The sequence below is a fragment of the Alligator sinensis genome, unplaced genomic scaffold, assembly GCF_000455745.1.
Source record: "Alligator sinensis unplaced genomic scaffold, ASM45574v1 scaffold170_2, whole genome shotgun sequence".
Lineage (NCBI taxonomy): Eukaryota > Metazoa > Chordata > Crocodylia > Alligatoridae > Alligator > Alligator sinensis.
In genome coordinates this window covers 1,357,394-1,372,439 of record NW_005842290.1, presented here as the reverse complement: position 1 = coordinate 1,372,439, position 15,046 = coordinate 1,357,394, and the positions used below count along the sequence as shown (strand labels likewise).

Genomic DNA, 15,046 nt, shown 5'->3' with positions numbered 1-15,046 from the left:
CTGCTACTGATGAAGACTGAATTTCTTCTAGGCCTGTACATCAGTGGTCTCCAACCTTTTTAAGTAGATCACCTTTGGCATTTAAAAGCAACCCAAGATCTACCATGTGCTGCCACTACCTCCCCCTTTCTCCCCCCCGCCCATCCCAGCAGGTAAGTCTGTGGCGAGGGAAAGTTGGGGGGGAGGGGGAAATTGAGGCAAAAGGAGAAAAAATTATTTGGGGGCGCACCTCCCCAGCAGGTAAGTCCCACCCAGACGGAGTCCCACTCAACTTACCACTGCTTCTGCCTCTGTGGCACTCTCTCTCACCGCAGGGGCCTCGATCTAGCCCCTGCCTCTTCCTTTTCCCATGGACTGACCTGCTGAGGGGGGTGCACGTGTGCATGCACACAGACACTCAGCCCCCCACCCCAGCCTCAGATCGATTCCTAGAGCCTCCGAGATCTATCGCAAGAAACTTCGAGATCTATCAATGAATCGAGACCCACTGGTTGGTGACCACTGCTGTACATGGATATTGGTTGACATTCAGATGTCATGTAATTAGTGAATTAGGCATCCATATTATGATGTGATAGCACTTCTAGATGATTTACTGAAGCCAGATTAGAGGCTTTGACATATACTTTAAGTACAAGGGGTAGAATTTTTAAAAGCAGTTAAAAGCCCATTCATGACAAGTCAACTTATAGTGTCTTACCCCTCAATAAAAGAAGGTGAGCTTTCATTTACCGTGGGATAAGAATGTGTGCACAGACAGCTACCGCAGAGTAGTTGACTCCTGGTAAATTCCTGCCTTCATTTACATCACAGTAACATCAACTGCCTTCATTTACATCACAGTTGCTTTGTTTGCCGGTAGCAAGGAGCCCAGTTCTGTGTTCCTGGAAAGCCAGAGCCTGGTGCCAGGAATTGTGTTCAGAGCTACTCGGTACCACTCAGGCCTGTCTGCATTGGCTATTGTGTCGGTTTAGGTTCTCACAAGTGCGGGCATGAATGGGTTGGGCTTATTTCTCAGGTGTGCTCCTGAGCCTGCTCTGGGTGCCATACAGACCCAATGCAAAAAAGCTTAGCTTGGTTTGGTTAGCCAAGTAAAAGGAAGGCTGAGCAAGGGAGATGCTTGTTCTCTATAAATACAACCGGAGGCAAACAATAGGGGCTTTGTTTGTCTGAGAAGGTTTTGAACCAGTCTTACACTAGGGGGAAAAACCTCGCCCAAACTGATTTTAAGATGGAGTTGGGTATAAGTTTATGATGTGACTGCTTGTGAAGCAGGGGGCTGATTCAGTGTCCTGGGAGGTCTTTTCTAGTTCTTTATAAGATGGCTGTGGGACTTCAAGAGGTGCCATCTGTCTCTCTAACTTGGGATGCTCACTGTAGCAACTAGATAAAAATAATCAATAACAGGTAATTCAAGAGGCAGGGCCATAGTGCTGGAATTAGCTTATAGAAAAAGGAGCAGTTTTCTAGCTGACACAGGGAGTGCATATTTGTTGCTTGGCAATCAAAGGACTGCTATTTTGGAACAGGCTCATTTAATAATTGAGTTGGTTCTGTTCATAACTTCTGGGAAATGTTCCCTCTGAACATTGCTGTTATCCTTAGAATTGGCTGATGTTACTGCTTACTAAATATGATATAACCTTGGTAAGAGCCCCTTTCATTAACTGTTTATTTCTTTCTAATATATTGCTTTCTGCAGCTCCACTTAGTTCATTGGAACGCCAGAAAATATGCAACATTTGGAGAAGCAGCAGCAGCTCCAGATGGCTTGGCAGTTGTCGGTGTTTTCTTGGAGGTAAGAGCCCCAAAATAGTGTGTTTATGTATAGAGAAGCATCACGCTGTCAAATGTTTAAGAACCAAGACACCTGTTTGAAAAGAGGTGTTTAGGGAAAGCAGATGACTTTATAGGAAGCAATAACTCCATGCAAATTGCAGTTAAACCTACCTTGGGAGAAACATCCCAGTTGAGACTCAGGGAAGAAAATGGGCTGTTGCATATTCAAGCATAATGATATCCATATTCTTACCTAACTTTATCCATTACACTTTTAGACTGGAGAAGAACATGGTCATATGAACAGACTCACTGATGCTTTTTACATGGTAAAATTTAAAGTAAGTTTTATGTGTGTACGTTCTCTTCCTTTTTTAATCTCCTTTACCCATGAGGCTTGTACAGGAGCTTAAATTAAACAAATAACTAAAGCAACAACATGCCTACTATCCTCACCCAAACTCACATAGTGTTAGAGCATCGCTGTAGTCATGTGCTCACTGTGCTGCTCCTGCTGGTCTTTCACCTGGTATGCCCAGCCTCTTCGGCTAGGTCATGGGATAGTTCTGATCCTTCTGGAGTCCCCTGAAGTTGAAAGAAACCAAAAAGAAACTTTTTTTTTCTTTTTTCTGCCCACGTTATGAGTCCTTATCAGGTTTTTCATCCTTTCCAGGCTCAACAAAAGCAACCACTTCTGCCCTATCTAGGCTTGGGTAAGCCAGAATTGGTTGTTGACAATCAACTTCTGCCAAGCCTACCCTCTCCATGAGGAGTCTTCCTCAGGCCCTGAGCCCCAAACCAATCTGCTGTCCTAAAGTTAAAGCTAAAGGTTATTTTTCTTCTCAGTCAGATATCAGTTCAGGTGGACTCTCCTTTGGAGCTTGCCATCTACAGCATGAGGCTGATTAGACTTCCAACACTCCCATTAACTCTTTCATGACTTGTGTGGCTACACCCTATCGGAATAGCACAATACAAAGGCATGCAAAAATGATCACTTAAATTTACTTCACCCTGTTGTATTGCCTCTACGAATGTACAGTTCCTCGTATCAGAGAATCCCTGCTTCGAATGCACTAAATCTCATTGTAATTCCATTACGTATCTCTTACAAGTATGCTTATTTTCCTGCCTGTGTGCATGAAAGAGGGTTAATTACAATGTTGTGGATAAGTGCACATCTTTAATTAGATGCAGTCCTGATGACGCGGTCACAACTATTCCCAGCATCTGATTTCCAGACTTTGGAAAGGAAGAGTTTCTTCTTCAGGCCCTTGTGGTGATACAGCTGAAAACTGGAAGGACTGCCATGGGACATGAGCTGCACTTGTCCTAACTCCTCCTAGGCTCTGAAATCTGCAGTTTTACAGACACTTTACCTTTTTTGATGCTCTTCACTGATGCCGATGTTGTAAGACCCCCAAAATGACAAGTTCCTTCAATTCCACAAAAGCATGTGCTAGTTAGAAGGCACATGCTGTTTTATGAAACTCGTGCCAGGCACCATTCAGAGCAAAGATTTTCTGCCTTATTTTCTCATGGGATGCCCTGCACAAGGGGCATGAATTGTCAGGAGACCTTTTGATGTACTAGGCAATAGAGGCATACCCTCTAACACACTCAGGAACCAGCAGCCGGTGTTGGGACTGCTGCATGATAAGGAGCTCATGATACTAGATGAGTGCTGTTCTTACAATGCTTTTGTTATTAGACACAGACCATCTGTTATCCCAGTATTTTTGTAATTTTTAAGCTGTTAGCTGGCACTTCTGTTTCTCAATGCATATTTTAAAAAGTGAAATATAACTTATCACTTCTTTCCAGGGGACAAAAGCTCAGTTCAGAAGCTTCAATCCAAAATGCCTCCTGCCCTTCAGCCTAGATTATTGGACCTACCCTGGTTCTCTGACAACACCTCCTCTAAATGAGAGTGTAACATGGATAGTGATGAAAGAGCCTATCAGGATTTCTGAGAAACAGGTACAAGTACATTTAGCTTGTCCCCAGGTTGGACTTTATTTTTGCAGGGTTCAAAAATGGATCTGTAAATCATGATTTTTTTTTTTTTAGTGTTTGGCCTGATTTAAGAAATGACAGATAATTTGTGACGTCTTTCCCTGATGTCCTGAGTGACAGAGTTTGTGACTGCTAGAGTAGGGTGGATAGCTGGCTAATACAACAAGTAACAGCCAATATTTTGCTTTTGCCTCCATAGAGATAAAATGGGCCAAATGCTGTCTTCTTTTACATCCGTGCAACCATCTCCTAATTAAATGCAGGCAGATGCCTAGAATTTCTTCACTATATGTCAAATAATATTTTTAGAATGAGGAATTGTAAAATGACTTAAGAACTTAGGAATGGATATTTAGTGTTTAGGTACTTTTGAAAATCCAGCTACATAATACTTGCTGAAACCTAGGAACGTGAAAATCCTAGTTGGCTTGTACTTTCATATTTAGGTGTCTAATTATCTATAGAAACTTTGTCCTCTATTTTAACCAACCCAGATGTACTTCACAGTATGATTAAGTCTCTGATATCTGACTGAACAAATTCAGTGGTCACATAACCCCTTCCCTGTCACTTCCAAAGTACCGAATGTTTTCTTTTTGCTCTTTTTTCAAAAGCAGTAAACTATTTGCCTTTTTAAAAGTAAATTTGTTTTACATGGATCTACAGCTGGGGAAATTCCGAACCCTTCTCTTCACCAGTGAGGAAGACCAGAAGATCCAGATGGTGAATAATTTTCGCCTCCCTCAGCCTCTGAAGGAGAGAACAATTCAAGCTTCCTTCAAGGCTTGAAAAAGAAAATTAATATTGAGCCTCAGCAATCCAAGTGCTTCCATGTTCAAAAAACCAGAAAAGACCTGTGGTCTTCAGATATTACTGTATCATTCCCTGGCCACCTCACGTTTTAGTGCAGAAAAACAAATCAGTACCTCTTGGTTTAACACTTTACATGGGCCAGATTTATTCTTTTAAAAAATATCATGGGATCTTGTTTACTAATGAAAGGACATTTTTAAGAAACTGGGATATTTTAGTAATCCCAGGTGCTCTCCAGAAGAATGGTGTGCTGAAATTCTACAGAATTATTAAATGCAATTTTATGTTTTTAACTGAGTATTTTAGAATGAGAAATTGCTTGTGATGGGCAAAACTTTTAATAATAGAGCTGTTATCAACGACTGTAGAAAAGCCACTAAGCTATGATAGGAAAAGTTCAGTAACAGTCATGTGCTGTAATGACAAGGAAATCAGATGCTTCTGCCTTCCACTGATTTCCTTTGGAATCTGTCCTATTTGTCCAATTACTCTCATTCTGAAAATTCCCTGATCATATTTTCATTGACTACTATCGCCTTTTCACATCTGTGAGCAGAAAGACTAAACCAGTAGCAGTACGAATTATGTCATTTTCTCCATTCATTTCAGGTGGACATGAATTTCACGACTCCTAAATATTTGGATGTTATTATGTTGTTAGCTTATGTCGTGTTATAAATGTACTCAGCACCCCATGAGCAAACCATTTCACTGCAGATCACTGCATCAAGCATTTTTCCAAAGCCCTCGGACCATGGGGACATACCTAGTGCCCTATGTTTAATTCCGTCAGAAGGAGTTTCCTTATCAAGTCAGGCAAATTTGTAGCAATTTTTGTAGCATATAGGATGGTAATCCTATGGCCTGTTCAAATTCTACCTCGGGGAAGTGCATTCCCCTGAAATGTGGTTTCCTTCATTTCTTGCCCTGAAGTATGTGGTGGTGGGGTGCATTGTGAAGCAGATGCTCCATTCCACTCTGGGGGCTCACCTTAGTATAATTAATTGACTTCAGTGGAGTTGCACCTGACTAGACCTGGGGTGCGAATCAGCCCCTAGATGTGGCTGCATTCTAGAGATAAGGACTCCAAATCACTGAGACGCTTCAACACTGAGCACTTTTACCTCCTCAGAATACAGGTACCCTAAATGAGCCAAATATAAATAGGATCTGAATTTCTGCCACTTTGCTGGCAAAAATCTCAAGGGACATGTTTTGCCTCTACTAATGTAAATGGTGCTGATGTTAGCTGCAACAGACATCTGTGCATTCCAGTTAGTCACCAACAATGTCCAACCCTATTCCAAATAGCCGATGCAATTTGTGTAGAAGTGATACGAGCAAATTGTTCTCTCAAATCTCTTTTCTTCAAGTTAGGCTGCTCCTCACTTCCCTCCTATTTTGAAACAAGTTGTACAGCATAAGAGAAGCAGAGAAAAGAAAAGGGAGATGTTGGTTCCTGAGCAAATCTCTGTAAAAAGAGAGTGAAGCTGGTATTGTGGTTGAAGCACAGGGCTGAGAGCAAGGAGATCAGGGCTCTTTTGTAGGCTTCCCATACAGCTTGTATATTCACTAGAACTCTCCTTCCCTCCATGTCCTCATCTGTAAAATGGGGATAACACTTACCTACCTCACAGGGATGTTGTGAAGACTAATTCAGCAATGGTTAAAAAGTTTTTTGAATGCCTTAGCTGGAAGCTGCTAGAGAAGAGGGAAATAATTATAAGTTGCAATACACTGGCCATAATTAATTGTAATTTGTGCAGCTAGTTATGCCAGCTGCTAGTACAGAAGGCAGGATATTCTTTATGAGGTATTTTCAATGTATTTGACAAAGTAGATAATTTGTTGTTTTTTAAATCGAATGTGTGTATTGTGTGTTGTCTTGCTCCATCTCTCTCTTCAGCAGGTCTACTCTTATGCTGCATTACAGGGGAAAACTTCCTGTGGCTGTATCTTGCTTTCTCCATGACTCCCTTTCACCACCATCACAGGAGGGAGGTCAGGGTGGCACCATCATAGAGAAATGTAGTTTTGTCATCTTGTCCACTACTGTCTGGAGCAAGTCAATAATGGATTAAGGGAGATTCCAAACTACTTACTGACTTAAGTGTTCTGCAGTCCAAATAGGGTCCTGAAATATCACGTAATGAAACAGTGCAACATTGGATTATAAACAATGCACTTGGGCAGACAGCTCTCTAGAACCTCTATTATTTCTTCCCCAAAAACCTGTGCTCATCTTCCAACATGAGAAGTATGCCCAGGAATCCTTCCCTCCCTCCAGTCATGCCAAGGTACAGTGAAGATATACCTAGTGTGACTACTCTTGATAAACAGAATAATTGGAAATAAAGATCCTCTGTGCCAACCCCTTTCTGTATCTGATGGATTCTGCCCTTCTTGCCTGGTCCTGGAGGTGAACAGGGATGTGATGAGTCTTGTGTGTGCCTGTCACATAGCCAAAATCTATAAGAAGTTAATTTTCAAATGTAAGGGCAGGTTTGAAAATGTTGAGAGTCCAGAGGTTTTTTTATCAGGGATGAATAAAAATGCTATCCTGCCCATGCAACAATGCCCTTTGACAACAGTGAGACAAAAAACACAAATGGCTTATTGATAAATTAAAAACACCACCATGAAACCACCACTACCTACATGTAGGCAATAGGCTATTTGCATTTAAGATTTTCAGTATATGTTTGCATTGACATTTACATATAACGGAGATTGAAGAAATGTAAGCTATCTTCTACTCCTTCATGAACAGAGACCCATAGGGATGCATGAAGTCCTGTCCAGTTCAAAGGGACGGGACGTCTGGATTCTGTTCCTTATCCTGTTATACCCATTCCGTGCTACTTAAGCTGCCTCTGTCAGAGCGTCCTTACCTGTGATGCAGGGATAATATTTACCTCTCAAGGTTATTGTGAGGCTTTAAATAATTGTTGTAAAGAGTTTTAGAAACTTGATCCTTCAAGGTATCAGTGCTCCTGAGGTTCTTACCTCCCTTCCATTTTTCTGTGAGCAGCAGTTGCATCTTTCTGAATGTTGTAGCAAAACCCATGTGGTAGCAGAGTGATTTTTATGTTGTTTAAATGTTTCTTGGCTTTGAGTTAGAGAGTATAAACCATCCCTATTGTGGTGAAATACAGTCTATTAATGAAAGGAAAATTCCCCTTTAAAATTCCTTATTTTCTTATGACAGGGATGAAATGCATGAAAGCACTAGCATTTTAATAAAAGGGATAAATATATGAGAGACAGAAACTGTAGGCCCCTCCAGAACTCACTGCACCATCTTGTGGCACCCAATAGATATTATGCAATCTGAGTTCTGAGTTTTTGAAGAGTCAGCAACAGAGCTGTAAGAAAATATCATCACTGTATCCAAACCATTAAGCTTAATGACAAAGACACTTTCAGCATCATGTAAACTGTACAACAGTCATTCGGGGGTGATGGGGTGTTGTCCAGGATTGCATAATTTTCTATTCCCTTGAGATGATTTTTAATTTTGTTCCGAGGCAAAACAGAAGTGTTTCATTTATTCAGTTTTGGCTTAGCCTCCCAAGACAAGTGGTAGACTTCACATTGTCTGGAGCACTTCAAGATGGACTGGATAAAACACTAGACAATATAGGAGCAATGATCCTACACTGACCTTTGAAGAATGGAATGGACCATCTCACTAGCCATCAATCTATAGCATATGACTCTATACTGATACCTACCTTAAGCATTAAAAAATTGAGAGTCAGGTCTTGACAGTCAGGAGACTGGCTTAAAATTAATGAGATAATTCAGTTCTGTGATTTGATGTTGTTGAATTTATTTAATTTTCTTTTTTGTGCTATAGTCTTTAGAGTCAAGTTCTCATATTTTCTTTGCAATCACATGGGCCAGAAAATTCTTGTTTGCAAAGAAAACAAATTCTCATACAGTCAGGTGCCTCCAAGAGCTAAGACTTTAAAGAAAGTACCACTTATCATATAAGTTGGAAATCCAGATCTTCCAGTAACTGAAAATGGCACATTATATTTCGGAGGGTACCGTTCTGTAGAAACAGATTCTCTGAGTCCCCTTGTTATGGACTGCCATCTCCTGGATAGTTCAGAGATAGCCGTCCATAACTGTCACATCAGAAGCGGAGCTATTATACACTTGTATATAAGCCATCAACTGAAGAAAAAGGCTATGTATATACCTGGCTATATTTACTAAATATGGAACAAGGTTTACTTACTATTGTTTAGCTTTTCTTATTCCAGATAGATTTTTCCATTAATTTAATCCACACTGGGAAAACAGCCTTTAAAGCTCCTTGGACTTGTCTTTATCAAGCCAGGTAGCAATGGTTTCTTTGTATAGCACATGCTAGAGGTGAAAGGCTGGAAATTCATGTTGAGCTTCAGAAAAATGCTAGGGCAGATTGAAACATACACCCCATGTACTTGCACAATAGAGCCATGCAGGACAAACAAAGGGTTTGGGAAAGAGCTTGTTATTTTTACCAGGGATCTGTGGTCAGTAGCCGCACCATCTTGTGGCACCCAATAGATATTATGCAAGATCCAATTCTAAGTCCAGGTTGTTCAGACATAATTGACTATGGCAGGGGTTGTCAACCAGGGGTACTTGGAAAGATGCTAGGGGGTATGTGCGGGCAGGCAGGGATGGAGTGCAGCGACACACTACCCTGCGCCACCACCTCCCAGGAGCAGGATGGGGAGGGAGGAAATGGGGGACCGAGGGCAGCAGTTCCCCTCTGCAGGCCACACAGGTGCCACCCGGCTGGTGGGACATGGGGAGGGAGCTTGCACAGAGTGCCTGATGCTGCCATCCACCACCCTGCACTGATACTGTCCGTTGCAAGCCCTCCCCCTTCCCATACTGCATCTAGGTGCTGCCACCCCGCCACATCCACTCTGCTTCCAGCTGCTGCCACCCCTCCACCACTCCGCGTCCAGCTGCCGCAACCAGAAGGGGTACACTCTTTAAAAAAGGTTGAAAACCCCTAGACTATGGGATGCATGGGACTCTACTTCTAGTGAGTCTTTGGTAAGTCAATTTGTGCTCCAGGTCTGACACCGCTGCAACTATAGAAAGCCTAGTTCTGAATATCTTACCCATTCTGATTCAGGGGAGGTTTTGGGAACCAGAGCGAATGGAAGAAGTGGCTGTGAGACAGGAAGGCCTCATTCCTCCAGAAGCATCTGTCCAAGCTGGAAAGTCCCAAAAACAGCAGGATCCGGAGCATGAGAAATTCTGGGGTTTTAGCATTTCAGAGTCATGGCAGAATTCAATTATCTGCTTTTAATTTCCTTCCCATGCCAATGAGGATGATGTGCTTCAGGTACAGCAAAGTTCTGTGGCTCTTCAGTTTTCATGTTCTTCCAGGTCTTGCTCTTTCATGTCCATGTATAGCATTAGCATCCAGACAAATGTAAGAACCAGACTCCCTTTTGAGCTTCTCTTTTCAACCTTATTGGCATATGGTGAGGAAGGACCAGGAGGCAGCACAGTGCACATAATAGTCTATCACATAAGGAAAGAAATGTTAATTCCCTTTCAGAAACAGAGAAGTGAGAACACGATCATGAAATGCTACCTTTCCTATGGACATAGACAAGTGCTGCTCATTTTTGATGAACACGTATAGTCATTTTCTATCAAGATGAGAGACATTTTGTAACATTCAAACCCTCTCATATGCCCTTGTGATACTGCCTAATGTCTTGGTAAAATTATTAAAACACAATCATTTGAAATATAAGCTCTTCTATACTAACACCAGGCTCACCACTCTAGTGGCTGAGCACCAACTACCACTACATTAAGCCACAGTATAATATGTCTAGTACGCAGACATCCACAGCATAGACCAGTGAAAAGTAGCAGGGTTGTTGTATCCAGAATGAAGCATCTTGTACAGTTTCTCAATTGAATAAGACAGTTTTATCTTGCTATTTTCAGCTGCCAGCAGCATTTTGCTGTATAAAATACAGGATCAGCTGAAACAAAAGGACTAGGGAGTGGAGAATATTTCAAAATGAAGAACACGAGTGTAGTGAGAGCAGGTGTCCTTGTTCTTTACTCAACTCCAGTACTCCCTGATGTATGATTCTCTCAGATCAGACCCTCCCCTTTCCCTATGTAGGATTTAAACTCGTTATATTTGACTTTAAAAGCATCCCTTTATTTTGCATGAAACCTAGTGGCAATGCTGTAATGCAATTCTATTCTCAGCATTTAACATAGAGCATGATAAATGTGACAATACAAGTCTGCCAGACCTTTGTATCACTTTGCCTCCTGCTGGGTTTAAGTGCTCCTCTCCTGAATCTATTGTGCCAACATCCATGAGCACTGTCTGTCAGTGCTTTAATCTTTACAGCTATCCTACTCTTTGCTAGGTGGGTCATCATCCGGAAGCAGTATTTATAGAGAGCAGCACCCTCAGAATAAAGTTCGCAAAATACCAAGGTGGATGTAGCTGTACCTGCAAGCACAGATATCTCTCAGAAACCCAACAAACAACATCCATTTTTCATAACACAATCCCATCTTCTGAGAATATGTTCAAAAAGCTATGTCAGAGAGAAAGAACAAACCTCCAACTTGATCTTCTTTTCTCTCAATGATAGAATAAGTGGTTCTTTTTTTTTTGCTTTATTAAATCTACTCTGCAAAGCAGTAGAGAAGGCATATAAAATTCCAGCTAAACCATTATCACATGTCCCCCTGACATTATGCTGTTCATCTGACTGCTCAACTCAAATGCTGTCAACTGGAATGAATTAAATGACAGAACAGGTAGTTTTCAGAGACAGCTCTGAGCAGTGCAATAGTAGGGGATCCCAAAGATGCAAATAACTGCAAAATTTCATCATGCCTTAATCCATATCAAATAATTGGGTCTACTCCTATTCCTCTACATTTCCCCAACCAGTCATCTTGCTCTCACATGCTCTGCATTCACCATTAACAGGTGTTAATGACTGCAGGTTTCAAGGCAGTGGAAAAATCTAACCCAAATTAGCCACCTGCCCACAGGAAAGGTCATGTTGCTGGATAGGCAGCAGGGGGTTCAGCTTTCTGAAATTCCCCATAAGCATCAATCTTTTGGAGGTTTTGGTTTCTCTGCTGATCCTGACAAAGAGGTAATGATTCTGATCGTGGTGCTTGTGCTGTAGACTGTTGGGACCGGTTAGAAGATTTGGATTTCAGCCTTACCCGTGGAAGGATTTGCCCTGTTCCCCAGGTGAAGGGAATAAGGAGTACAGGGGTCCCATAATGTGGAGAATGTGACTAAGAACCAGGCCTGTGGGAGGTAGAAAAACAGCTAGGCTGTGGTGGGTATTTGTTTAAAAGGGTAATTTTATTAGATTTGTTGTAGGCTTGAGAGGGAGGATGATAAATGCAGTCTGGCAGAGAGGAAAGTCTTGTTACCCAAACCAGTTAGTGAGGATGACTGGGTGGGAATCTTTGGGGGTTTGAATTTAATATTAATGAGCCAGATTTCCTAAAAGGGAGAGGTACAGTAGCAGGGAATCTATCCCCTTAATCCTGTGATTTATAACCAGGATGCTGTGGCAATGTGGGGTGCTTTGAGATCCTTTTAAGTATGCCATGCAATGTTAGCAGTGTTAAGTGTACAGGCATGAGTTGGAAGATAAAGCCAGAGACTTCAAATAGTAATTTATAGTTTTGTATTCTGATGTGCTGTGCTCTTTCTGAGTTCTTTGCAACAAAAATCCTCTATTATTAATTTGTAGTTAAAAATGTGTGAAAACCTAAGAGCTGGCATTTTCTCAGGGGTGCCTTGAGTCTGAGGGGTTTCTCAAGTCTGAAAAGGTTGAGAACCACTGCCTTAAACAATGGGAGCAATGGCATAGTTTACCCAGATTGGAAGAGTTAGGTGGATTTTTTTTTTTTTAATTGGGGAAAAACTAATTTGTTTAAGCTTGTGAATAGCCTTCATTCATTGATCGTTTTTAGTCATTAGACACATGGATCAAGTCTGAATGTAGGGGCTAGCAGTGAAAAGTCTATTGCTTAATCCCCAAGATCTATACTGCTTCCATTCCTTTGTAGTAAGGACTATATCTGCACTATGTTAAAATTTCACAAGCTTCTCTGCAAGAGGAATATTTATCCTGTTCTTGGAAACTAATTTGGTATTATACTTTTTCATTATAAATCAATTAAAAAAACAATGTATTTTCCAGTAGTTGCAGTGGAATTTGTACTGAACTTGCATACTCTGCTTTGCTTTCCAATGTGTCTTCTGAGTTTCAAACACAAGTTCTCTGTCTGGCTGTTTACCAGACTAGCTTGGGCTGTCCTTGTATGCCCTGCTCTGTTTATTGTCTTGCCTAGGATTTGTCCATTGTTGTGGTTCCTTAATGCCCTTCAACATGCACGTTGTTTTAAAAGGCTTGTTTGCAAATGTAACTTGTGAGCAGATACAGGTTCGTTCAAGGGCAGTGATTACAGTGTACTTCAAATTCTCATAAGGTAGATCAACGAAGTGCCGGGGGAAACGGACTGTCTTCACAGCCATGATAGTTCAGTACAAACACAGGTGTGATGCTGGAAAACCAAGAAGAGAAGAGGAAATGAATCAAAACCCAGCCTCAAGACACCCAGTGTTCCTCTATAGGGAGGAGAGAATGAAAGTAAAGGCTGTACAAGTCTAAGTGCAGCAGAAGGATGCAAGGCACGTGCTCCAAAACAACAATGTCCTTTATCTCCTGTGCCGCTTAAAAGCGTGCAAATCGGCTCAATCCAGGTAATTCCATTTGGACTAGGATGTCCCTGGTTTAAAAAATGAACATTACTCTACTTGTGACACTATTGCAAGCTAGGCATAAATAGTGTGGGAGTCTGGCACTCAACTTCTGGGTTCAATTTTCAAAGGACTTCTTGTGGAACTGAGAAAATTATCAAACCATTCTCTGTGCCTGTTTCTGTTTGTGAAATAGAGATGGTTATGGGAGGGGCTGAGACTAATCTCTTTTTTTTTTTTTTTTTTTTTTTTTATAACGTGCTTTGAGGTCCTCTTGGGTGTGTAGTTCTCCAAGTGCAGAGTGCTATTATCATTGCCCCCTTTACCTGAGGAACTAACAGTCACTGGGTGCATCTATCTATACAAGGTGCTAGAAGTACAGTAGACCAATTGTACTGTGCATTAGCGCATCACAGCAAAAGCCATGTTTAATGCACTAACGTGCAGTAGAATTAAGTTACTGAGCATTAGCATCACCTAAAAGACATCCTGGTACCGATTACAGCTCATTAAGTTAGTACGTGTTATTACAAGGCACTTATACACATACCTATTTGTTCCGTGACGTGCTGGAGATTTGGTGGGTCAGAGCAGATTCGATTAATCAAGTCTGCTCCACACATGAGCTGACACACTGCGCTGCTTTGCACGCAGTTGTATAAGCAGTAAAATGCAACTTAGTGTGCGGAATATAGCAGTGGTGTGCTCTTGAACTAAAACACCTCTGATGTGTTTTAGTTCAAAAGCATGCCCCTGCCATTTTCTCAGCACTGATGCTCATTTCACTACTTATACAACTTCATGTGCTGCAGCACTGGGCACTCTCAAAAGTGCCCAGCGCTGTGGCAGAAGCATGTGTACAAATGCCCAGTGGTACTAAACTTAATCTACAGTAATGCAGCTGTACACGTGCCCACTGTCCTCCTAAATTATTATACTTAGGAAGCGATGCTAATATCTTGCAAGAATGTACAAGGACTGCGTAGATTCAGATGGTTCAAAGCTCCTCTCTCTTCTGGTTTCAGTTTTCTGCTGCTCTACCTGAGCTGCTGTTCTCTCTCTACACACTGTATCCCTAAATCAATGCTCAGCAGACCTCTTCCTAAATCAGTTGATTCTGGAGGAATGTCGTATTTGCTTTTGCTCTGGGGGGAATGGGCTTAACTGTTCCTTACAGCTATTTTACATGAAGGATGGCAGATAAACCAACCCATTTCAGGTAGGTTTCACCAAACCTATAACTTTATTTTATTTATGTCAACATTATTATGACGGTACACACAGACTGGGGCTTAATGAGAACTGCTGTAGATAATTAATCTGAAAAGGCCATCTAGTGGTCTATTTTCCTTCATTTCTAACATGATTAAGAAATGTTCCTAAGCAATTTTATTAAGAAAGTTAAATCCACTTTTGTCCAAACATTAATGGCCAAGGAGAAAGGAACAGGCTTTGATTTAAACAGTAACCAAAAAATTGCATGGGTGGCAGGGAAATGAAATCCTTGTACTGGCTGCAAGGATGTAGTTGTACAGTCAAGTCAATTTCGATCATCATTTTTCTTTCTCTCAAACTGGGAGCATCCTCATCCTGGCATACTCTACCCATAACTAATCAGTTCTGCAGCCTTAGAAAACACCGTGCTGG

The 15,046-nt window shown here is 41.4% G+C and overlaps 3 protein-coding genes across 4 annotated transcripts in view; 2 read left to right on the top strand and 1 right to left on the bottom strand.

Annotated features, from left to right (window-relative positions):
* The window catches only part of CA7 (carbonic anhydrase 7), an 11,856-nt gene extending 6,483 nt beyond the window's left edge, over positions 1-5,373 (top strand). Inside the window, exons 4-7 of the mRNA XM_006028125.2 lie at positions 1,703-1,798; positions 2,058-2,120; positions 3,604-3,759; positions 4,462-5,373. Coding sequence (XP_006028187.1) covers positions 1,703-1,798; positions 2,058-2,120; positions 3,604-3,759; positions 4,462-4,584 — 438 coding nt within the window. The 3' untranslated portion in view covers positions 4,585-5,373. The remainder of the gene's footprint in view (positions 1-1,702; positions 1,799-2,057; positions 2,121-3,603; positions 3,760-4,461) is intronic.
* The window catches only part of NAE1 (NEDD8 activating enzyme E1 subunit 1), a 48,362-nt gene extending 37,021 nt beyond the window's left edge, over positions 1-11,341 (bottom strand). Inside the window, exons 1-2 of the mRNA XM_025209470.1 lie at positions 11,223-11,341; positions 9,738-10,146 (exon numbers count right to left, since the gene is read on the bottom strand). Coding sequence (XP_025065255.1) covers positions 9,738-9,868 — 131 coding nt within the window. The 5' untranslated portion in view covers positions 9,869-10,146; positions 11,223-11,341. The remainder of the gene's footprint in view (positions 1-9,737; positions 10,147-11,222) is intronic.
* Positions 11,342-11,703: 362 nt separating this feature from the next.
* Positions 11,704-15,046, top strand: part of PDP2 (pyruvate dehyrogenase phosphatase catalytic subunit 2) — a 29,530-nt gene continuing 26,187 nt past the window's right edge. Inside the window, exon 1 of one of the 2 annotated variants that reach the window (XM_006028123.3) lies at positions 11,704-11,771. The gene's annotated coding sequence lies outside the window, so the exon portion shown is untranslated. Of the gene's footprint in view, positions 11,772-13,237; positions 13,403-15,046 lie in introns of those variants that run through there. The other variant, XM_006028121.3, reaches the window with a different exon arrangement.